General features: G+C 41.9%; 2 protein-coding genes across 2 annotated transcripts; both read right to left on the bottom strand.

Moving 5' to 3' along the window:
- Positions 1 to 1,400: 1,400 nt before the first annotated feature.
- Positions 1,401 to 7,090, bottom strand: LOC137165559 (arylacetamide deacetylase-like 4). The gene is made up of 4 exons (XM_067566841.1): positions 6,843 to 7,090; positions 3,964 to 4,180; positions 3,470 to 3,533; positions 1,401 to 2,196 (listed from the first exon to the last, which is right to left on the bottom strand). The coding sequence occupies exons 1-4, from the start codon at positions 7,017 to 7,019 to the stop codon at positions 1,422 to 1,424; spliced, it is 1,233 nt and encodes a 410-aa protein (XP_067422942.1). The 5' UTR covers positions 7,020 to 7,090; the 3' UTR covers positions 1,401 to 1,421.
- A 5,595-nt stretch (positions 7,091 to 12,685) lies between these two features.
- LOC137165403 (arylacetamide deacetylase-like 4) lies at positions 12,686 to 23,048 on the bottom strand. The gene is made up of 4 exons (XM_067566661.1): positions 22,872 to 23,048; positions 19,658 to 19,874; positions 17,491 to 17,554; positions 12,686 to 13,460 (listed from the first exon to the last, which is right to left on the bottom strand). Exons 1-4 carry the CDS (start codon positions 23,046 to 23,048, stop codon positions 12,686 to 12,688), a joined length of 1,233 nt encoding a protein of 410 aa, XP_067422762.1.
- Positions 23,049 to 25,104: the final 2,056 nt, after the last annotated feature.

Below are 25,104 nucleotides of genomic sequence, written 5' to 3'. Positions count from 1 at the left end.
TCGCTGTTGTTTACTATCTCCATGGTGATTGTCAATGGATGCAAACACACTCCAAGCAACAGCGGATGGTAGGCTAAGAAGCTCCTGCTGCATTGAAGATAAATGGAGTTTTGTCACTCACTTCGATGGAAGTGGAATTGAACCTTTACAATCCCCACAAGGTATTTTTAATAAAAAGTCATCCATCAGCACTGTACGTTACAGAGACAGAGCAGAAAGGACATCATTACTGGAGCAGGAATTTGGATAAGACACTGGTTCTAGCTTTAAGGAATGCCTGTAGAATTTAGTAGAGATACAGCCAGTAGAATTACTACAGAAATTAAGCAGGTTTCTGTAGCAATTATTCTAGAAACCTTTAAATAAAAAAGAATAAAAAATGTTATCCTTTCCGTAGAGTTTTTTAACCGTCTTATAGAATTCAAAAGCAGGCAGATAATTAAGTAAATTCTATAGGATGGTTCCCAAAAAGGTGGTAATTTTCTAATAGATTCTACAGAATTTTTCCATAAGGGGATCATCTTTGAATCATGGAAGTGAAAGAGAAAACAGTGCAAGTAAATCAGCAAGTGTGTTTCACACTAAGGGAAAATTTTAGTTCCCTAAAAACATGAGATTATAGTAATACAACCCTGGATCTTATTCACAAGTAGCGGAGTATTGTTAAATGGAAGAGCAGAAGCTCTCTGGCGTTCCTGTAGAGGGATGTAGCAAAGATGTTTATTTCATGGCACCATGACTTTGGTGAACACAATGATCTTTTTTCATGTTTCATTTTATTTACAGGGGTGGCCCACTGGACAAAATTAAAAGATCCGTATGTATTTATCAAATGTTTGGCTAATCTTTGTTCAATGCAATATAAGTAATAATCTGGACTGAGATGAAAAATATTCCATGATCCATAATGAACTTTTAAATTTGCAGGAAGTCAAAAGACCAAACACCGCAAAAACACCTCACTACCGCAGCTGGATGTAAGTTGGATGCTGGTGCTGCTCTCCAAAAGTCCTGCAGCGGACAGACTTTGCATCATAATGTTCTGATGTAGGTGGCTTGTATTTTTTCCTTACACACAAACACACACACCCCATCTCTCTCCATAGAAGGATTAGCAGTCAGGCCTTAATGGATCAAACCAGAAAATCAATTACAAATAGTATTCATTAATATTTCTAAAGATAATAGCTTGCAGCATCATGCAAAGAAATCAGTAAAAATAGGTAGGTGTGTAGCCAACAGTCCAACCGGTAACAGAAGGGACTTTCACACAAGCCCGTGATCCTCAGCAGCCATGGAAACCATGTCACGGCAGCCCATCATGTGATATAAAATATTGTTCCCAGAGATCTCGTCCCAGACTTTGGGGCAAATATAAAGACCAGAGGACACACAAGACACAGTATTTAGGAAGATTGTGTTTATAAACGTCTTAGAAAGTTTACAACGTTGTCCAGTCCCTTTTTTCCAGATTGAAATGTCAACCTGCCTAGACTGAACAGGCTTATGATTCCATGGAATCCATTCTCCATGTGGTACCAGGTCACTGGGACCCCACTGTCCTCTAATCGCTTCTTGTATAACAGGCCGTCATCTCTAAGCACATCATACTCACAGGTCAAGATGAACGACTCAGGGAGCTGGCGAACAACAGCGTCGTCAGCTAAAAGTGGGGAAAAGGCTGGCTCACAACAATTTTTAACTGCCTCATAAACCTCCTTTGAGCATTCAATAGGCACCTGTGGTTTGTACCCTCTGACCTTAAATTCCTTCGGGATATTGTCTGCACTTAGCCATTTCCTAAACTTCAATTTTACATCTACTGGCATATGGGAACCCTCCAGGACATCTTCCAAAAACGATGCATCCCCCGTCAGGTACTGCAGAATGTAGAAAGCCGTGCGTTCCCTGAACAACATGGGGATGGCACAGTTTTGCTGATACGATGGCAAATTGAAGTCTATTGCCTGGAGGCATGGATAGATCAAGACCTGAGCGTATACCTTTGGAAGGTCTCGTCTACTCACTAGTGTTTGGCAAACAGCAGCAGCAAGATTGCCCCCAGCACTGTCCCCACTAATGATAATACAGGCAGGATCCACCCCGTAGTCTTCTGCTGTCTTCATAAAGTGTGTGGTAGCCGCGAGGCAGTCCTCATACTGTGCTGGATACGTGTGCTCAGGCGCCAGACGATACCTAATATATCGAACAGTCAGTGATTATAAAAATGGAAAAAAAAAAGCACTATTATTTGTTGGAAGTTTATTTGCTACCAACTCCTCCTCTTTCAGCCCTGCTGTTATTTTGCAGCCATGGGCAGCAATATTACCTCAGAAACATGCATCCTCCCTCCAAGGAATCATTACTATATTTACAGATCACAGATAAACCATGACCAGCAGGGTCAAATGGTGGGGCCTTAGCATGGCAGGATTGTCTTCTGGTTAAGGCATTGGCATGCAAGGCAGGAGAGCTGCGTTTTATTCCCAGCTGTGCCACAGACTCCCTGAGGGACCTTGGCTTAGTCATTTAATCTCTTTTTTTATCCTCCATTTCCCATCTGTACCATGGGAATAATCGGGGCCGTATTATCCATTAGGCACGACAGGCACAGTGCCTAGGGCCTACGAAACTTTCAGAGCCTATGGAAAAAATTGTATATATAATTTTTTTTTATTTAAAAAACTATTTATTAATATCTTAAAATCAAATTAGTTATTTCGGTCGGGGGGCCTACGAGGGCGAGTGTGCCTAGGGCCTATGAAGGTCTTAAAACGGCCCTGGGAATAATAATGCTTGCTTTGTCTTATCTATTTAGATTGTGAGGACTTTGAGATGGGGACTGTCTCTTACTATGTGTTTCTATAGTGATCAGCACCATGCAGCCCCAGTCTTGGTTGATGCCTGTAATGATAATACCTAGCTCCTATAAATGCTACTGTTATACAACAACAATATTTGTATTGTTATTATTGGTGCTGTGGAAACACAAGTAATAAAAACAAATATTTCTTGTTTGTTTTTTATTCAAGCAAAATTCCCATTTACCTCCAGGCCTCAGTTTGACTAAAGGTGAACTAAGAATAATATTTGGCTTAATATCTGACAACTTTACGTTAATTACTGGATGCAAGACAGATTTTTTTTTTTTTAATTAAAATTATCTGTTAATTTTTTTTCCAATTTTTGTCTTTTTTTTTTGTCTTTTATTGTTTTCAGCAGATGACACTGCTGGGCTCAGATCTACCAATCTTATTCTGGGTCTAGTCTGTCTAGCTCAGCACAAAAGCAGTGAAAAGCTGCAAGATCATACAAGTCAACTTGAGCATCTTCTTCAGTCACCTGCACTCCTGAGAATGTAATCCTCTGAGAAGGGCTGTCCCCTGGAAGCAGGGCAGCGCTAACATGGCTATCACAATGCACAGTAAATAGTTCCTATTTATAGTAGATCTGGCCAGGACTCACTTACTCAACAGACACAACCACCGATTCACTTTCTCTGGCGATGTAGCGGCACATAGTTTCATAGGTATCTGGAAAATAAATGTTTTCATTGACTCCCCGCTAGCGCTCGAAGGAGTACCAGTTCTATACCCTGTTATCTCTGTGAGACAGCTAAGGGAAAATGACAATTCTCCCCTTTCCTCCATCTAATTCCCACTCTTCCCCATCCTTTACGCACCACCCACGCTTAATTTCTCACTATCCCCTTTGTGCCCTTTGCTCCTCATGACATCACGCCTCTTTCCAAGCTGCCCCAATGCCTGGAATGGGCATGTAATGTTCAGCAAGTGCTCTCTTCTTGCAGTCAACACCTTCCAAAGCATGAGTGTGTCTGTCGATAAACAGTCAAACCTTCTCCCAAATCTCAGGCCCAAATCATCTTCTCTTTGAAGTCTGTAAAATGGGAGTGACTTTTTACCTTTAATTATCCACCACATTTTTTTCTGTTAAATATCTTACCTATACTTCCAAACATCCAGCCTCCTCCATGAAAGAAGATGACCCCTCTCCTTCCACCAGCACAGGGCGCTCTAGGCTGGTAAAGCCTCACTGGCACCTTCCCAAACTGCAGGTCCTTGATGAAGAGCTTTGGGTCCTCCCCAAATTTCTTTCCCCATCGCAGAGAGCGGACAAAGCTAAGTTGACTGCAGAGACCCAGCTTCTCCAAGATCTTCCCCTGTTCAGAGAGAAAGAGGCCAGGGATTAGCATAAAGAAACTCCATTCTCCCCCATATGCAGAAACTGCACAAGACAGGTTGCTCGGTAGGTTGGAGCTGTGCTTTATTTGGAGAAACTAAGGCGGGATAAAAAAATCTGGAGCTCATAAAGAAAAAAATAAGAGTTACAGGCACTAGCACAATACAAATAGATAAAATAATAACAACAATAGCAGCATGATAAGTGGCAAACTAGCAGTCCGGGAGACTGGAGGGCTCCGTCCACAAAGAAATGAAGCACACAGGTAGTGCCTATGCAGCCACCTTCACACACTGCGTTATCATTGGGCCCCTGCCCTTTACCAGAAAGTTCAGTCTCCACAGGTTATTCAGTCCTTGATTATTCTGCTAAGCGTGATAACAAAGGTGTAGATAGGTAATAACTGTAGTGGAGGTTTTCTCGATGTGGACACTCATCCACAAGGACTGGGAGAAGAGGTCACCCACAGAATTCACGCGGCAATCATTTTTCATTATACCAGCAATTAGAGGCAAAGGATTCTGTCATGCCAACTACCTGAGCCGTTTGATCCACCCGTAAAAAAAAAGGCAGGCAGAAAATGAAGCTGGCCCAGAGAGTAATCTGACATCCAGATGGTAGGCAAAAATAAGGAATTGATTCTAGTCTGGGTAAGCGGGATAGGAAATTAATCTTCCCAGTGTAACTGCCCTCACTGCACACTCACTCACTTCTTACAGACTGTAAAAGAGATGGTCTATTCCCCTATCCAAACCCATAACCATGATGAAATCACTTTAGAAAGCTGTTTGGCCGGACTGATTCTACATTCACATTGTCAGTAGTGTCTAATCAAACATTGGGGTGGCTTTTTCCTCCCTGTGGTTCAGTTCCTAGTTGATAACAGCAATAAAGTGTGATTTTTCTGTATCTAAAACCTGTGCTGTGCTACTGGGTGACATCCCCAACAGATTAGCCTCAGACTCATCACTCACCAGCCTGATTGAGGGTGAATCAAGGGCCATGAACTATACAATGAGCCCAGGGAGAGAAGCCAGGGGCTATGCCTATGAATCATCAGGACATGTAGGGACATGCCTGTGGTCGGTGGGACTGCAAATGCTTTTCCCTGCCCGTGTGCTGTGAGCTTGTGTTTGAAACAAGCCACATGGCTGCACCATCTCTATTTTGCCTTCATTCCGGCTTCTTACCTCTGGATCAACTCTTCTACATCTGAAGCTGTGAAACAAAGGACTGAGGCCCATCCAGGTACCGGGTGTCCTCCAGAAGGACTGTACCAACCTGCCAACTCCAAGACTGCTAAGAATCGGATATATATGAACTTTGAAATCATTTGTATGTGTCTGAATGCTTTTGATCATTTATCTCTCATCTTGTTTGTCTCTTTCCTTTTATAATAAACCTTTAGTTTTAGTTACTAAAGGATTGCCTGGCAGTGTGGTATCTTGGGTAAGATCCAAACTTATATTGATCCGGTGATGTGGCTGACCCAGGGATAAAATTTTAAATAACTTATCTCTTTATTGGACCAAGTTGCTGATTGGGAGCCAGAGACTGAAGTACAATAAAGGGGGCTGTGTATTTCTTTTGTGAGGCTTCTTGATAACCAGTGTGGGGAACAGCAGCACTGTTTGTGACTGGTTGGTGAATCTAACTGCAATGTTAGCCTCCCGTTTGGGAGAATCTACTCTCCTTTTTGCAGCCTGCCCTGACCTTGGCATTTTCAGATGGGTCCTGGCAAGTATGGGTCACACCCAGTCACTTATATTGTAGCTTCTACACCTGACATATTATATAGCAGCCAGTGTGTGGTTAATAAGAGAGAGATAGAACTGGATTTTCTAGTTTGGGGAACTAGAAAATCCAGTTGTTAAAAATTCAAAATGGCTCATTGCATTCTTGGCATGCATCGTGTTACAGAATTCCAGGCTATTTGGCCTATTGCAACTCCGGGTATTCCCAGCTGAGAAACAAATACGTCTTTGTTTTGCTTTGCTTTGCTTTTCAAATAATCTGAAGCGTTTAAATGCCTGGCTTTAAATATGCATTGAATGATTGAGCCATTGGCTAATTAAAGTGTTTCTAGCACCAAACGTCATGACTCTCACGCCACGTGGTGGCTTTTCTCCGAGCCCCCTTGCCCCTGGAATTCTGTGATTTCATGAGAATCTCAGCCTTGATTCAAAAACAAAGTTTCTAGCCCTGATGGTTGCAGAGAGAATTGGCAACGTGACCCACGTGCAGCCAAAAGGTTCAGGAGCTGGAAAGGGGGAGGGGGGAAATAAAAGCAGCCCAACATTTATTATCTTTCTTTTTAAAAAAAAAAAATCTCATGATTTTTAGGGCCTGATTCATGATTTTTGAATCGTTGGGGTTGGCAATACTGCCACACCACTAGATACCCCCTTCAGAGGCAAGCAGAATCTGACTGTACCAGTGAATGTACTGCAAAGAAAAGAGTCTGACAGAGCTCATCTTAGAGAAACTGCTGCCTGAGTACAGCCAGAAAGCACAAAAAGTAGCATCCTGCCTTCACCACAAGGAAATGCAGCGGGCAGGGCTCCTATTTCCAATATTTGCATTATGCTTAGACATTTACACACTCACTTAAGCACCCCACCTGTCAAACCAGGTAAACTCACCAGAACAGCTGTACCAATGTAAACACAATGAATGATTCGGAGCTTTACAGGCTGGTCAACTCCAGGAGGGATTTTTGAGTTGGAGAGATCAAAATAAATTGTCCCCACGACCAACAATACGAAAGCAGCAATGAAAACGGCCAGCACTAACACCAGCAGTGCATAGGCAAACTCCATTTCCACGCAGCCAGGAATCTGACTTTCACTTGACTCCTCCGTTCTCTTTGATCTGTCACTTCCTGTTTCTGGAGCACCTCTGCATGTAATCAGGCTGCACCGGGACAAATTTTTCCACTCCCCAGTTACAGGCTGTGCAAAGGTCTCTGCTGCACAGGGATCAAGGTCCAGAATTGTAATGAGTCTCACAACGGTGCGTATGCAGGCAGCTCTGCCAATGAGCTGTTACATATTATGAAGAGCGTCAAAACATTGTACAAGCTGCCACCTGTTAATACGCTGAGATAGGATTTAATCTTGCATTGACTGTGGGAAGGAGAAAGGGTGTGGGCCATGGTGATCTATGTGTACCGTTCACTCGTATGTCTCGGGATGGCATACAACACTGTTTATAGGTGATATTTATCTAGGGTTGTGTAAAGATCCTGAAGTCCAAGTTTGTGGCATGCAGATTTATGTACCAGCAGACAGAGAAAATTGCAGTAGTGAAGGGTGTACTGCACATTGCCTGCATCCATAATTTAGTCATCTCAAAGTGCACTGGGATTAGGCCACTATTTTAAAAAACAAAAACAAAAAAACCCGGGACCTTTAAAAAGGAGTTAGCTAAACAATTGGCTACTTGTACTAAAAAAAAAAAAAAAGAAAGAAAGAAAGGCAATCCCATTTAAAGTGTGAGTTCAAGTAAGCATCCTAAATGCATCAGGTAATAGGAACTCTGAACATTTTGAAGGTGCTGCCATCATGCCTGCATTTGTGGTACCTCTCAGCCATGTGATCCTGTGTTCCCACCGCTCATGATTTTATCACAAGCATCTCATTATTTGGTCTTTTTCTTAAAGGCCCAGCTTTGGGAATGATAGATTTACATCAGTATCTCAGCTTCCAGTTTTAAAAAAGTCGTCCTCACTTTTTCGGCGGCGGGTATTGTCTTAAAGCAGCAATGTCAGTGGAGCCCACAGCGCAACGGCACCGCTGAAAATTGCTGATGCCGCGCCGCCGAAAATGGGTAGACTGCATGAAATTTTCGGCAGAGAGCATTGCATGGCCCTTTCGAAGTACAGGTTCTGTGATTTTGGCCCGTCACCTTGAGCGAGTTTGACACCCCTGATCTAGGCCTTCGAAGTTTTCAACTCAAGGACGCTTTTCTTTCTATTTGTTCATATGCTTTCACACAGTTATGAAGTTATTACAAATAATGCTTTTCTACTTGGCATCATCTTGCTCGTTCCTATGGAAAGGTAATCATAGCCAGCATTCCAGATAGAGAAAAATATTTTAAATCAAGTCAGTCTTTTTTTTTATTGCAAAATATTCAGTTTTATTTAAAATGCTCATAGTGCAAACACATTTGATTACAAAGTAATTTACAACATTTGCTTTAGCAAATCATTGTCACTGACAATGCCTTAATTTTGACTTCAACATATTAAGTCTAATATTAATTTACTGCACTGTAACAGATTGATGTAAGTAACATGAGCAACACTATTTACAATTTCCTATTTATTTGCCTCTGATGAAGTGGGTTTCTGCCCATGAAAGCTTTTGCCCAAAGAAATGTGTTAGTCTTTAAAGTGCCACAGAACTCTTGTTTTGCTAAAAACAGATTAACACAGCTATCTCTCTGGAACTATTTACAAACTTACTTCAGACACACAGAAAAGCTCCCTGATGTTTCAAGGTAGAAGTGGCTGCAAAGAAAGTTCCAATTGAAGGCTCTAATTAGGCCTCCAACCAGAACCCAGGTATGGAAGAGAAAAAGGTGCAACTGATTACGCCTGCAGAGACACACCAGTTGCTGACTTATAGGAACTATTGCCCTTTTCCAACCCAAGAGGCTAGTCAAAGTTTGGAGCACTCCGGATGTTCCAGCTGGGAAAAGAAACTGATGACGGAGTCTGGTATTTTCTTTATTGCCATCTTCTTTATTTACAAGGACTGTACAAAGGCCTGCTTCTGTGAATTCAGGAGGAATTGAAAGCAAAAGGAGTGCTTCTTTACAGCCAGCACCCCAACGAAGGCTCTCTCTCTGGGTGTCTGGGCCACCCCATGCTTCCAGGCTTCTACCTAGACTTTTCCCAGCTATCTCTGTTGGCCATTTCCTCAAAGCTTCTTCGAGACCTATCTCCTATTGAAGTCAGTGGGAGTCAAAGATTAAATGCCTTTGAGGTTCTGGGTCTGTCTTCCCTCACAGACACCCCTAGACCCATTTGGTCACAGTACCCATTGGAACCCTCTCCCCTTTGCTTTCATGAACCTAGATTTCAAGCAGATTCTATTAGGCCTTCTTTTAGGTATGCCCTCTTAACTGTCTCACAACTATCTTAAGCAGAGGGCACGTCCATACATCAGTTTTTAATGAGATTTTAATGAAACCCATAACAAGGTTTAGCCGATCCTATAACAAAACCCTTTCCCAACATGCCTTTCTGGGAACTGTCCCTTTAAATCTGGCGGAGATGAGCAGCTGTAACCCTAAAATGGCTGCTTTGCAAATGGCTGCCTTTTGCTTCATTTCCCCCTTTTCCAGCTGGTACGTATTTTTGTTTTGTTTTTCCTGTTTGTCGGGGGTCCTTTTCCCTAAGGATAGGATTCATCCTTGTAAACTGATACATACTTATGCACTCAGGACCTGCTCCAGGCTCTGATATGTGTGCATATGAGTTGGGATAGCAATGGGGCTAGGAGATTGCATGTGAAAACAGAAAGTGGCCTTATCACCTAATTTAATTATTACAGTTGTTAATAGACTAGTAATACCTCTTAGCAGGAGAACCAGTGCATGGCTTTGCTTTAGTACTTATCTGGAATAAGGTTTTCAGGTAAATATACCATTTGCAGTGTCCACCATATCATCTGAAGAAAAAAAGTAGTTTTTATTATGTTGTCTACTTGTAATATGATAATTTTCAGGCTAAAAACTAACTGCTACACTGACCTCACTGTAGTATAACTCTGCTGAACTTACATTGTAAGAGTCACAGGATAAATGTTTTTCTGGGTGTTTGGCTCAAAGGTTATGTGCTGGCTGTGCCAGGCAGGCAGAGAGCCAAGTTTTCTGGATGTCAGGATGGGAAAACCAAATCCGTGTCAACCAAACATCAGCTATAAAATAATCCGTAATATTCAGATACCAAATGTATCTGATGTTTGTTTACTCAAGGAATTCATTATGTGACTCTCCCTTCCTAAGAGATGGAGAAGGAGGCCCCTTGTGGTTCTCTTCCTACTCCCCAGGGGAGTAAAGAGAGATCAGTGGTCCGGGGATTTTGGGATGACAAGGATGCACAGGGGGTGCATAGGATTTTCCAGGGATATCATGGGTCAAATACATGCATAATAATTCACTAAAGGGTGGCCCATTTTACCAAGAACCAGTAGCTCACTGGTCAACTTAATCAATGTGACATGTATGTTCAGATAATATGTAAGGAGTTATGTGTCTATCCTGAAAATTATGTTCTTAGGGCAGGAAACCAGGAAGTGACGTTCTCAGACAGTTTCCATTCAGGCAGTGGATACTTACACAGATATTTATTTCCCATCAGATCGTTGTGTATTGTGCGCCTCATTATGTATGCTTAGTTCCCTACGGATGATTAAAAGATTGTGAAATATACAAGACAGGAGTTTACAGGAAAACACTACCAGCAGGGGGTATGCTGCTTCTGAATAAGGCTAATGGATTGTTCTATGTCTGGGGGTGCAAACAGACACATGGGATCTTTCACCAAGGAGGCAAGCATGACTTGTCTCATGAACGTAAGCAAAGTGATGATCTCAGGTGAAACTGGTTAGAAGCAGAGAATCTATGAATACTGCGAGTTTCCAGTGGACCAGGGACTGGGCACGCCAGGAACATGCTCGGAGGACTCAAGGTTGGAGTGTGCCTATCGCTGACCTGTACAGAGAGAGAGTTGGGCCTGCGTAGGCCTAGATGGGAGTGCATGTGTCACCTATGGAATCAGAGAGCTAACCCTTGGCAGGCACAGCCGAGGCTTCCTGACACTAAGGACGGGGTGTAGCGAGGTGCCTCACAGCCTTGGGTACCTCTACAAGAGCCTCTTGCGGGACCTCTCGGAGTGAAATTAGAGTCCTTCAGAACCTTCCTGCAGAGAGCTCAGCTGTTGGTGCCTGAGGGTCCTTCCATTCCCAAAGTCATTCCTACTGGGGCCTCTCCTACAGGCAGATGAGCAGGATTTTGAGACCATGGTTGGCTGTGCTCTTCTGTGTATTTTTGTAGTGCTGAGGGTGTTTTATGGCATGTTTCTACATGCATTTTTGCATTGCTGAGCCGTGTTTCTTGCATAATCCTATATGCTCTTCTAACAATAATTCTATAAGAGGATGGACTTTTGCAGTCTTGAGGCTGGGATTGTATGAGCTCTGCACTGTTGAGGCTAACTTTCTATATTTGTCTGTTGCCATGTTGAGGACTAGAACTTACATGCTCCTGAATCTATTCTTGTAAATCTGAAATTGTTTTACTTCAATCTGCTATGTATACACAGTGCTCACCATTAAACATTCAACATTTACCTTCCTTCGTAGTATGGCGCACAGGTCACTTGCTGGTGGATTCTCTGTACCTTGAAGTCTTTAAACCTTGATTTGAGGACGTCAGTAACTTAGTCTTAGGTTACAGGTCTATTACAGGAGTGGGTGGGTAAGGTTCTGTGGCCTGCGTTGTGCGGGAGGTCAGACGAGATGATCGTAATGGTCCCTTCTGGTCTTAGTCTATGAGTCTATGAGCTCTGACTTTGGAGAAAAAACCTCCTTGATTAGATAGATAAGGCAACTGTTAACAAGTGTAGGCCTTAATTCATGTTCTATAATTTTGTTTTGTATTGTAGACATTTATTTCCACCACTCTCTCTTGTTCCTAGTTCAATCTCTATTATTTTTTAAATAAGCCTACGTTTGTTTTATTAGAAATTGCTCATAAGTGTGGTGTGGTTTACAGGAGCAGTGGTTTAAGGTAAAACTACTAAACTGGGTACATGGCTCTTTTGGGGCAGAGGATCTGAGATTTCTGTGAGTAGCCAGTGTCAAGGTCTGCATAGCACAGGGAACGATTCAAGGGGACTTGGGGACAGGGGTTTTCCTACCGTTAACTTGCAAGGCAAAGACAAGGCTGGTATAACCTAAAGGAGAATGCATGCATGGCTGAAAGGCTGATGGTGTTAGGAAACTGACCAGCCACCACCCCTCACTAAGGCTACCTCTCACTATCGGCAGGGTGATTTACAGCCGTGGGTCCCCCAAGAACCATCACAATAGGTATCAAACCACAGAGGCAGAGCGAGCCAAAAATGGCTCCTATTCAAAGTGTATTTGCTTTGCATTGTGTGTTTCTTTTTTTCTTAATGAATTAACTATTACAATGATTAATCATTGAAAAGGGTCAAAGTAACTATTATTCCAGTCTGGGAGTCAGAACTGAACAAAAGAAACTTGTGCAATGCTCTGTCCTCTTTAGAATGTGATCCCAACAAGCTTTAAAAGTAGACCTGTTTGTTTTCCCCTCCCCTTCCAACTAAAACATGAGGGCAGAATCAAAACCACAAACCCTGAATCCCGACACAGTAATCTTTGATCCAGACTTCAGGAGACTTGATAGCAATGTAGACTTTAAAATATAAACGACCATGTAAAGACAGTTTTCATAAGCTTTTTAAAAAGTTTACAATGTCATCTACTGCTTTTTTCCCAGAGGGAAATGATAGAATCCCATAATCAAATAAGTATAACACTCCGTGGAAGCCCTCTTTAATGTGGTACCAAGTCACAGGGACACCACTGTCTTCTAACCGTTTCTTGTAGAGCAGTCCATCGTCCCGAAGTACATCATACTCGCAGGTTAAAATATAAGACATGGGGAGGCGGCTGACAATGGAATCTTCAGTCAGAAGAGGGGAAAAAGTTGGTTCTAAAGCTTGTTTAACCACTTCATGGACTTCATCTAAGTATGAAGTGGACAAATGTGGTTTGTAGCCTCTGTTTTTAAACTCCTCAGGGATACGGTCTGGATTTATCCATCTCCCATACTTCAGTTTCATGTCCAGAGGAACATGGGACCCCTCTATGACATTTTTCAGTGCTGAACTGTCCACCTCCAGATACTGCAGACAACAGCCAATAACTTGCTCTCTGTACAGGATGGGCACTGCATGGTTTTGCTGATATGAAGGCAAATAAAAATCTATTGCCTGAAGGCCTGGATAGATCAAAATCTGAGCAAGTGGCTTTGGGAGATCCGTTCTGCACACCAGTGCATGGCAAACAGCAGCAGCAAGAGTGCCTCCAACACTGTCCCCACTAATGATAATACGGGCAGAATCCACCCCATAGTCTTCTGCTGTCCTCATAAAGTGTACGCTGGCAGTGAGACAGTCCCTAAATTGAGATGGATACTTTTGCTCAGGAGCCAAACGGTACCTACAACATTGGAGACATTGATTATTGGAGAGGCAGCAGGGACGGGGAGTTAGGAGGGACAGTTCTATTCCTAGGCCTGTCACTTATCTTGGGCCAAACTACTTCACCTAGCTGTGCCTCTGTTTCCCTCGCGCACTGTGGCTGCTCTGTCCATTCAGAGCGCTGGTTGAAATTTTTCGGGCAAAGCTTTTTTTCCGCTGAAAAATGCAGATTCAGTTCGTCCAAAACGTTCTGCAAATTGGTATTGAACTCGGCAAATCGTTTTGGCAGGGGCAGAAATAATCAAAATGTTTTGTTTCAACATTTTTTTTTTAAACCAAATGTTTTGATTTTTCCTTTCAAAATGATTTTTTGTTTGAATTTCATATTGATTTCTTTTTTTTTTTTAACGGTTGTTTACAAAAATCTTAAATGAAACGTTTTGTTTTGGGTCGAATGAAACATTTTGTTCAAACTGAAATGATATTTTTGAGGGTATATGTATATTTTGTGATTCATCAGAAAAATTTTGTTTTGGATTGAAGCAAAACGATTTTTTAAAATCATTTTAGTTCAGCTACTGAACTGAAAAATCAGTCACTCATACAGCTCTCTTTATTTAGACTGAAGCTTCTGAAGAGCAGGGTCTGCTCTTACTGCACCTACCATAATAGGGGCACAGATCTCAGCTAGATCCTCCGGACACAACTGTAATGGACATAAGTCATAATTACTTAACATTTTCTTTCAAAATTCTTTGTGTCTTGGTGCTGGGATTTTCTTACAGACAGAGCATCCTTCTTAGCAGCCCCAAATATTTTGTTTAAAAAACAAAAATTGGATACTTTATACCCGTGAACAAGGAAAGACAACAATTGGGAGAGGAAGTTCAACGCCAACTATTTTCTATTTCTAGTCAATTGTTTTTCTTCTGCTCTTCCATCCCTCCACCATTCATCTCCCTGTGCGCATACGCAGAAACATTTTTAATATCCTGAACTGGAAGGAGTTGGGGGAAACCCTTCATAATGAGTTTAACATTGAGTGGAGCTTTGTTCTTCACTCTGATCTGTATTGATGTGCTCTTCAAAACGGCTGTTGGCCTGTAAGATGTACCCTTGCTTTGTCATTCTTTTGCATTTATTTCCATTGAGCTGTACACGGTTACTATTAAGTGTGCTATTTACTAATAATAATAATTACTACTGTTATGCCAAAAGATAAATGAAGCCTCTGTGGGAAGGAAGCATTTCCTTTACACAAGCTACACTCTTATTGCAACTGCTCAGATTTCCATGGAGAATCTTCCCTCGTGGTAGGAATGGCTCCACTTAATAGTAGAAAACAATCAGAACTAAAACATGATCAGCTTTCTTTATGGCCCAAGCTGCTTCATAGAGAGAGAGAACTGATCAATCAAGGATCCAACATTAACTGTGAATATAGTAAATATTTTAAAATACATTGGGCCAAATTTTTCAAGGGGCCTAAATCAGCCACTTGATAAACATTAATTAGGAGGGTGCGGTTAAGTAATGGATGGCACAAAAGAAGGGCGCAAATGTGGGAGTGAAGGAAGTATTTGTAAAAGGTGGAGCATAACAAGTAGGAGGCATATAGGAGAGATGAGTAGATATGTTATCCGTCATTAATCTGGGGTGCTGGAAATGCCAATTATCTACCTGCCAACATAAGAAACTTCAGAGAGGGATATATGAGGAGAAAGAGGTAGACACATCTCTTAACTCTGCTGCAGTAGGAGAGATTTTTTACAGAAAAGGCAAATAAAGACTAAATAGTTCACTAATAATAAAATAGGGTGAGTCCTTCCTAAGCAGGAAGCAATTATGTTAGCAATTATGATACAAGAAAAAGAGGCTTTTCAGAGGGCAGGGCACCTTTTGTGTATTTGTAAATAGAAAAATGATGCATGCTCTCTCTTAATTTAATGATAATTAAATAATATTAATTATAATATTCCAGAGTAACCCCGAGGAAGAGTCTCCTATTGCAAGATCTGTTTTCCACAGGCTTGGAACACATGTGCTCACAAAAAAGGGTAGAGGATGTGCGCTCAAACACCCCCTTGTTCATCCTACAACATAACCTTCTCAGTGGTATTTGCAAACTATTTCTTGGGCCTGCAAAAACCATAGTAAATATTGGATTAAATGCAAAGGGAAAAATCCTGTTTTTATGGCAGGAACCATACTGGGGGAGTGGGATGGCTAGTTTGTGATGCAGGGCAGGCCCTGCATCATTGCGATGTTGAGTGCAGAATGTGAATCTGGGGCTTTTAGCGAGCTGTTTTAATGCTGGAAGAACATTTCACCAATGGGGCATATTCTGAAAGCTCAATCTGCCAGTTCTAAACTCTCTGTCACAGTTTCAAGGTAACTGCCCCTGTGTCCCCTTTCCGTGGTCCACTCCAGGACTGCTCAGTCAGGTCTCAGATCTCTAGTTGTCATCTGTCTCTGGGCAGGAACCTGTGTTCCACTCCCTTCTGACCAGGGGTTCTAAGCAGCCACAATCCCCTGACATACAGTGTGATCTCCCCAGCAAGCCAGTCTGCCTGATGGCCAGCACTTGTATGCTGCTTTTTCTCTGAGGTCTATGACCAGTGTATGCCAGCAGCTATGAGTTACCACACAGCTCTTTCTCAGCAGAGAACATTTATTCTTAGGGTAAACGCATCACAGAGAAAACCTATAATAAACAGATTTAGACACTTACTGAATGTACCAAAAATCATCCGTTGGTTTTACAGGGCTATGGTAGGCCAAAGTCTTTCCAACCCCTCAGTGAGAGCTGGGGTCCTCCTAAGACCAAAGGTCCTGTCTATTCACTGAATCAAGAAGAAAACCCAGTGTCAGTTCAAGCTCAGCTTTTTTTTACCAAAAGCCCTTTCTTTGTCTCTAGGTCTCTGGAAAACCCAGTCCAGTATTTGCAAAGCAACTCAGAAGGTGGTACCTCTTTGGAGTTGTTTACCATCTCAGTGACTTGCCTTAATCACCCTTGTGACAGCCTGACAATTTCCTGCAATATCCTGAATGAATTCTATTAAATTAGGTTGGACCTTGCTGAATTAAGGGTATTGTCTTTGGAGTGCACTGTATTAAAAATGCAGTTGAGTATGTGTTATTGTGGAATTGTATGTATGTAACTTCTCTCGGAGACTGGCTAATCTCTGAAAGACATTAAGAACTTCAAAGGGCTTTTTGGAACAATGCATGTGAAGTGGATTTCTGAGAAAGTACCTGGGGGTAAGGAGAATGCAAATGACCCAGTTAAAATCCACCTTTTAAAAGCTTTTGAAGTGTGTCCTGGGAAGGAAAACCCATTGTTTACTAATTACCTGCTCCTAGAAACTCCAGAGCAAAGACCCTGACATGTATAAAGGATGGATTAAAATGTTATGAGTGTGCTAGTTCTGAGCTGATGCTGTTATGAAGTTGTAACCATAGAAGAGATCCCCTCCTAGAGCCTCTGTTAGAATTGGGTTGATGTCTAGTAAAGTTATTAGTATGTGTGGAGGTTTTTTATTGTTTTTAATATGTTTTCTCGGTAGTGCTTTTACCAATAAAATAGGCTTGCATAAAAAGAGCTGGGTGATATCTATAACTGTGGGCAGTCATACTGCGAATCATCTCTGAAAAGAAAGTCAGCCGGGGTGCTTGTGCAACCTGTCTCTGATGGGAATAACACAGTGAAAGCAGGGAACTGTGCAGCCTGGAAATACCCTGGTCAGAAGGGAGTTGAGTGAAAGTCTCCACGCACAGAAGGCAATGGCTGGGGAGATGAATGCCTGAGAATGGGTGTTCTTGCTGAAACTTTGAGGTGAAATAAGGGTGCAGTTGATCTGACCTATGAAAACTCCCAATGCTTACTTCCTGGAAGAGTTGTGGTATCCCTCCCAGAAGAAGTGGAACACAATAATACATAAACTATTCATACATTGAATAAAATGGTCCCCAAAGTTACTGCATAGGGTTGCAGTATCTATCACACCCTCTCCTTGTAAATAATTTCCATTTGCACTGGGTTAACTCACCCAACAGACAGCACCACTGTTTCACTTTCTTTGGCAAGATAGCGGCATATTCTGTCGTAGGAATCTGAAAACAAATGAATTAGTGTCTTAAATTCAGATGCGCCCCAGCTGAACATTTGTTTCTTGATTCAGATCTAATTCTAAAAATTTCCACCCCAAATAATCTGGAGTGGGAATCCCTGGTTTTGGTTTGGGCCTGTTTCTAGTCTTCTTGGGTTTGTTTGTTTTTGCCAATTAAATAATTGTATTTGTTCGCTTACCAATTCCATTTCCACTTGTTTAAAGTCCTGTTAAAGTGCAATGCTTTTCACCTTTCCCTTCACATGCATATTTCTAAGAAGTTCAGGTATGGAATTTTTCAGACTACCACTGCAAGCAAACAACACATAACTCCCATTACTGATTTAATTGTAGGCACAGGGTCTCTCTACAGTAGGGAAGATGTCTGCAAATTTCCTACGGTTCAGTTCCGCCAGTGTTGGGAGCCCTAATGCAGATGGGCCATCAACATTTTTAACACCATATCATGTAAGTCTGCTCAGAGGTGATCCAATCAGTGCTGTTGTATATTCTGTAAGGTAGCTAATGTGCTTGGGCTAAATCTGTCTTCAGTTGTACTTGTCTAACCTTTTTATAATTCCATGAAGGCAATGGGGTTGAAAAGGAGAAACTGAGGGCAGAATTTGTTCTCCTGACTCTTTCTACAGCAACAAATGGCTACTGATAGCTAAATTTTCTTGAAATGGACTCTCCGTTTGTACCCACAATATTAAACCTGCAATTGAAAGTGGGCACAGAATTGGAGACTGGCTTGAAGCTGCTTCAAAATTCTGTTAGAGCTGGGAAAATTTTCAGACATGCAGTTTATTTACCAAAAAAATGCAATTTTTGTTTGACCAGATACGATTTACTAATATGATAGAAATTCACCAAATAGTTTTGGCCAAAATTTTCGGGGGAGGCGAGGCTCACAAAATGAGGGATAGCGGTGCTGCTGCCCATCTTATAACTTTTAGCTCAGGGTTGAATCACTGCTCTGGAGCAGCAATTTGAACCTACATCTCTACCTTCTTAGGTGATTGCCCTAGCAACTGGCTCTGGGCTATTCTGGGGTGGAGCTCTCTCATATCTCCTGAAGAAGCTGTTCCAGTTTATACAGATAACTATTCATTGGCACAAGGACTTTAACTGGGATGTTCCCCCTGCTACATCCTCCCCAAAGCCCCAGACTGTAGAGTCATTCTTGCACTCACTCTCTGGCCCAGTGACTATTCAAGGTTTTTATACAAAGTGGAACAGCTACAAAAGGAAAGATTGCAAGAGACCTGCCCCAGACTAGCCTACAGCCTGTGGCTTGGCTCTTATTTAACAGAAGGGAGATGTGACTTCAAATCCCTGTTCTAAAGCAGGGATCTGAGCCTGGGTCTGCCACGTCAAAGGGGAGTGTCCTAAGCACCGGGCTGAAAATTATAAAGTGGGTGGCAACAACACTTTATCACTCAGTTTGACCCAAACCAATGGTTTTAATGTATTTTTTGCAGAACTGTCTGTGAACCAAAAAAAACAGTTATTGGCCCAGCCCTATCCTGAATATTTTCAGTTTTCTTGAAAGCAAGAGGCTAGTTTCCTTGTGGCAAATGTCCCCGTGTTAGCCCTGAATGCAATTCACGACTATCTGCTTCCTACAAAATGTTTCTTCCAATCTTAGTAGAAAGGCTTGGGGTGGCCTATCACAGGCAATCTCTTCTACCCAGTGTAAACTCTCCACCCACCCCAAAAAAACAAACAAAACCAAAAACCCTTCATGTGACACCTTAATTGCACACGGACACGCAAAATACAGGCACCAATAAACATTACAGACCTAAATCCTCCCCTCAGAGTTCAATGGAGTTGCACAAATTTGAATAAAAACAGGGCGTTAGCCATCAGGCTTCAGAGGGTTGGGCTTGAAAGCATAGCAATGTATTTTTTTCCCGACAGCAATTAGTGTGCATTAATTTAGATGCTAATATGGAAGGCACAACTCCATTTGGATACCCTAAGAACTGATCCAAAACTTCTCCTGCAATGGAAAACAGAGCTTGAACCTTTTCTGAGGGTCTGAACAGTTCAGAAGAGTTATTGTTTTAAATACCATTCGCGTTTTTTCACTTTAATGACTTACTAATGCTTCCAAACATCCAGCCCCCGCCATGTAAGTAGATGAGCCCTCTCCTTTGGCCAGCAGTCAGTGCACTAGGCTGGTAAATCCTTACGGGCACCTCCTCAAACTGCAGGTCCTGGATGAAGAGTTTGGGGTCCTTCCCCAGATTTTTTCTTTCTTGTGCGTAGCGGATGAAGTTGATTTCAGAATAGAAACCCAGTCTCTCCAAAATCTTACCCTGTTTGGAACAAAGAAGGCCAGAATTTAGTTTAAGGTGGCTCAGATCTGGCCACTGTGCAGATACTGCACAGGGCTTACGGTGGTTTTTTTTTTACTATTCTACATATGGGCGAACAAAGATGCGGCTATTTACTGTAGTGTTTTGAGCTCATAAAACAGGATTTCAAGTGAATTTAGGGATGGTGATTAGAACTGAGCAAATAATTGATTTTTCAGGTGATTGGCAAATCTGGAAAAACGGGGGGAAAGTGGTGCAGGTCAAACCAATTTTGAAAACTACAAAAAAATTTGGCAAATGGAAAAAATCCATTATGGGTCGAAAGAAACACGTTATTTGACTTGCAACATTTTATTGCTGGCATTTTTGAAGGGTTAGATTCACAAAATGGCTGGAGGAGAAGGTAAGAGCCGATGTGCTTGTTATAACTTTTAGTTCAGTGGTTAGCGCATCTTCCTGCATTCAGTTCCTCCCTCCATCTAATGGGGGGAAGAGATTTGAATCCCTGAATGAAAAGTACGCTAGCCACGGGGCTATGTGGCATTCTGAGGTCTCTCCTGTTGAAGCTGCTAAGATGTGTATAAATAATAAAATATTCATTGGGCCAGAGACTTGAATTTGGGTCTCCCATATCATAAATGAGTGCCTACCCACCTCTACAGAGTCAGTCTCTCTCTCTTTCCCTCGCCCAATGGTTATTCGCTGTCATTCATAGTGGTACTTCACAGGCATTCATAATGTGGGAAACCCAAGTGCCCATCTCTTCTCCGCATCAGACAGAGGGAAGAATTGAATAGCGGTGAGCACCCTAACCACAGGGCTACACGTTATAAGAAGGACACCATCCGCTGCTGCTGATTTTGTGAATGGCAGCTAAATCCTGGGGGGAGAGGAGATTAGCCAAAACTATTTGGTGAATTTGTGTCAAATTTGGGAATACTTTTGGTTTACCCAAAACTGCCTCTTTTTTTTTTTTGGTGAATTGGGTGTGAAATTTTTCACCCAGCTACAATGGGAAAAGTTACCAAGTTGATTGGCCTGGAGACAGGAGTCCTCTGTTTTTCCTCAGAATAAATGCCTCCTTGGTAGTGGCTATGCAAGTTACCCCTACACCTCCCTGTCTTTATGCCTCAAACGAGAGGTTAGCTCCCATGTCCTTTTGAGTCCTTTGCCTTTGCCAAGAATGCTATTGCAAATCCATGCCAAAGGTGGCCATTGGTCCACTAGGAAGTGATCTAAGATCATCAACTCCTTTAACAGAGATAATCAAATAGCCTTCAGATTATTGTGAGTTTTAGCTACCACAGTAGATAAATGTGACCAGTTGACCTAGAGATAAAAGGCTCTGTATTTCATCCCCAGTCCCATAAACCATCTAATCCCTATTATTTAAAGTTGTACTAGACTGTAAGAACATAAAAACAGCCATACTGGGTCAGACCAATGGTCCATCTAGCCCAGCATCCTGTCTTCCAACAGTGGCCAATGCCAGGTGCTTCAGAGGGAATGAATAGAACAGGTCATCATCAAATGATCCATCCTGTCGCACATTCCCAACTTCTGACAAACAGAAATAAAATTATTATAATTACTATAAAATTAGCTGTCACACCGAGAAATTTGGTAATGCAGTTGTGCATCAGATACAGGAAATTAACTACAGTCACTGCAACCAAGAAAGAAAATAATCATTTCCTCACTGCACAAGCATTAGAATTGTATGAAGTGTTCAACTTAGATCTCAAAAATTATCAAAATTAAACTTTGTTCATTCACAGCCATTTGTCAACTTTTTAAAGTCATTGAACTTTTAGACAACAAGAAAATTAACATCTGTAGGTGAGCCGGGGAGCAAAAAGCATACACCTTTCCACCTTAGGGAACAGTTAAAACCAACTTATCGGCAAACATTTGAGGCTGCTATTAGCTTGTGAATTTCAAGTTCAAACCAGGTTCCATAAGACAAATCACGTCACAAGCCATATATTATTTCTCAATATGGCCTCCACTCCCATATACCATTCTGATAAGCCCTATGCAAATAGGGCCCAAACATAATTTTTTCGGGCCCAGTACAAACTTGTAACACAGGCCTCCTCCCACACACATACCCATGGGGATTGCAGCCTGGGCCGGCACCCCAGGGCCTCCAGGCTCTGGTAAAGTGTACTCTTTTTCCCGGCCCTGTATTCAAATCTGCATGAACATGCAAGAGCGCACCTCAAACCTAAATCTTTGTTGCTGGCTGACAATCCAACTAAGCTATGGAAAAGGCAAAATCTTTTGGAACATGAAGGCACGCTAGCCCATACAAACCAGTTTAAGGGAAAAAACCACGTTAAACCATATCAGTTTTGCAAACAGTTTTTGTTGAGTTATGTTGCACAAAAATATTTCACACAGTGAGATTTATATATTCGATGGTGAACAGGAGTTTTGTGTTTGCTTCTTGATTGTATGCATTGCATAAATCTGCTTGCAGATCATAGAGAATTTGCGAACACTCTACCCTGAGTTTTTCCACAAGGATAGAGCAGTAAGGAAAGAAATCCTCTGCGTCAGACCAACTGCTGTTCTACAGGTGTTTGTTGCAACCCTGAGGACAGTAGCTGTTGTTGCTCTAAGATATCCCTTCCTGAAGGACAGGGATAGCAGAGGATGTACGTAGCAGCAGATTTCCAGGCCCTCCAGCCTCAGATTTGATCTCACCTGGTCCCTGGACAGTGGAATTCAGAGTTGAATTCTCTGCCACACAGACCTGTGCATCTAATTCTGCTGGAAGGAGCATATCTGCACCTGCAGAAAAATGGTGGAATTTGCTCCATAATTCTAAAGCCAGGCTTTCTTCTTATCTTACACACACATCCCACCTCTCCTGGTTTCTGCTTCAGCAGAGCACACCACATTTAAACATTTGCTTTTAAAACTTTCCACCTGCTTCCCTCCTCCCCCCATCTCAATCAAAAACCAAAATGAAAACAAGCCAGGTGAACTCACCAGAATCATTGACATAATCAACAGGCAATGAAGGATGCGGAGCTTTCTAGGTTGCTCAACTCCAGGAGGGATTTCTGAATAGGCAAAATCGTAATAAATTGCAAAGGCTGCCACCAGAATAAAAGAAACAATCAACACTTCAACTGTAAATGTGAACAAAGAGTAAGCAAGCTCCATGTCTCTTGTCTGGGGATGATGTAGTCAGGGAGCTGACTTTAACTTAATGTTCCTTCCAGTTTCTGAAGTGTCTTGGTAATATAACCATGTTATTACATTCCACAAAAGATTGTGGGTTGTCATCCGAAGCTGAAACAATGATACAGAAAGTTTCATTGCTCCCAATATTTCATCACAGCACTGTTGACACCGTAAATGATTTCATAACAATTTGTGCAAGCGTTGCAGGTAAATACTAGTTAGATCATATTGGAAATTGTGAGAGATGAGATTGGAGGTGTCTGCACTGTAACTGGCTGGATTCATGGGTTTAATTTAGGCTTTCTCCTGCACAAACTAGCATAAAATTCTGTTAGTGGCCATTGTTTAGGCAAGCGCACCCATCCTGACAGCCACACAAGAGATGTGCAGATTTTTTCATAAGGAGACAGAGCAAAGCCAAAGTACGGTAGCAAAACCTAAACTGTACATGTACAAAGTTGTTAATGCTACATGTAATCAGCAGGATAGTTTTGTATCTCCAGTGTATTCATCTCAAGGAACATGGGAGTTACGCATTTAATTCTTGCGGCTGACGGTAATTTTAGAACTTGCTAGGCATCCCACTATTTTCAGAAGATAAGGGAGGGGGCGAAAGTGACAATGTCTTGAACCTTTTAGAAATGTGATTCAGTCAAGTAACCAAAAGTTCAGATGCTCTTCAGACATGTAACCGTTTCTCTGTATATTTGGTGATCTTCTGCCTGGGTTACTCCACAGCCTCATTCCTTCACCCCTCAACAGGCCCCAGCAGGGTCCATCTATAATGCAGCAGGAATTTAAGATAGCAAAGAAGGAGCAAACTGTTTAGTTCTTCAACAGTGGTTTGCATTTAGACTGTGGGAGGAACGCCAAACGATGTTCAATGGGCCAGATTCTCAGCTGGTGTAAATTGGTATGACTTCATTGAATTCAAATGGAGCCACATCAATTTGTACCAAATGAGGTTAGCCCTTGGTGTTTGGAAGCAATTCAGACAGCAGGAAAGAGCACTTAGTTCATATCTTGCCACCCACTTCAACTTCATTCTGATTTAGTGTTCTGCCAGCATTTGTAAACGACGACATCTGATTCTTCTCCTTCCAGCAATACGTTGGTTCCACCTTTACCAAAATCCTCATCAACCGTTATAGCGCCTCCCACTTGGCTTCCTTTAATGCCCAGTTCTCTGAGTTACAGTATCTACAGACAGAAGGCTGCCTACTGCCTCCGAACAGGCACAGAAAAGTTAACCTACTTCAGTCCTACCTTCAAGCAACTTTCTTGGCTCCTTCCCTTAAGGACCCCATTACATTTTTTTCCTTTTAATTTCCAAAGCCCTCTCTAGTCTTGCTGAAGCCTATCTCATGGATCTAGTCACTCTCTTCTTCCTTTACACACCCTATTTTTTTTCTAGTGTTTCCCTTCTTCCTGTAACTCCACACTCACCGCTGTAGGTAAAAGAGTCGTCGTTTCTGTAGCTCCTGGCATCTTGACCAGCCTTCCTGCATTTCTTTGCCTCCATAACTCTCTATCCCATTTGGAAACTCAGCTGAAAAAATATAGTTTCCCTCTTAATCAACACTTCTTTATTTCTCACATACCCAGATATTATTTAACTCTGTAACTGTACCATTTATGGAAAGTCTGAAGTATTTTGAGACTCACGTTCTATAAAATATGATGCAGTTCATTTTCACAGGCGCTGAGCACACAAGCTCTAACTGAAGCCAGTAGGAACTCAGCAGCTCCAAAATTAGACGCCGTATAAAACTGGCGTGAATTATTCAGTTGAAAAAAAGTCATTCTTAAAACAACTATTACATGAGTGTATAGTTCCCCCCCATTCTGTAGTCAGAGCTCAAACTAGACGAACTCCAAGTAGAGGTGTTGCGGGAGTGGGGGGAGAATGCCCCATTCATGAACATTTTGATGAAAATTTTCAATGAAAAAATTAAACTTTTTTTGTCGAAAACCAGAAGCTTCAGTTTGCTGATGAAAAGCTGAAAAATTTGGAGGAAATTCAAACACCCTGTGA

Source organism: Emydura macquarii, unplaced genomic scaffold (genome assembly GCF_026122565.2).
Source record: "Emydura macquarii macquarii isolate MOO-44397 ecotype Brisbane River unplaced genomic scaffold, CSIRO-AGI_Emac_v2 contig_2768, whole genome shotgun sequence".
NCBI classification, from domain to species: domain Eukaryota; kingdom Metazoa; phylum Chordata; order Testudines; family Chelidae; genus Emydura; species Emydura macquarii.
This window is presented reverse-complemented; position numbering and strand designations above follow the sequence as displayed.

Excerpts from the sequence above, each read along its gene's own strand:
- LOC137165559 (XM_067566841.1), bottom strand. The coding sequence starts at position 7,019 with ATGGAGTTTGCCTATGCACTGCTGGTGTTAGTGCTGGCCGTTTTCATT. Across the intron at positions 3,534-3,963 it reads CTGGATGTTTGGAAGTATAG|ATACCTATGAAACTATGTGC; the intron begins GTAAGATATTTA and ends TTTATTTTCCAG. Across the intron at positions 2,197-3,469 it reads TCGGTGGTTGTGTCTGTTGA|GTATCGTCTGGCGCCTGAGC; the intron begins GTAAGTGAGTCC and ends TCGATATATTAG.
- LOC137165403 (XM_067566661.1), bottom strand. The coding sequence starts at position 23,048 with ATGGAGCTTGCTTACTCTTTGTTCACATTTACAGTTGAAGTGTTGATT. Across the intron at positions 17,555-19,657 it reads CTGGATGTTTGGAAGCATTA|ATTCCTACGACAGAATATGC; the intron begins GTAAGTCATTAA and ends ATTTGTTTTCAG. Across the intron at positions 13,461-17,490 it reads ACAGTGGTGCTGTCTGTTGG|GTACCGTTTGGCTCCTGAGC; the intron begins GTGAGTTAACCC and ends CCAATGTTGTAG.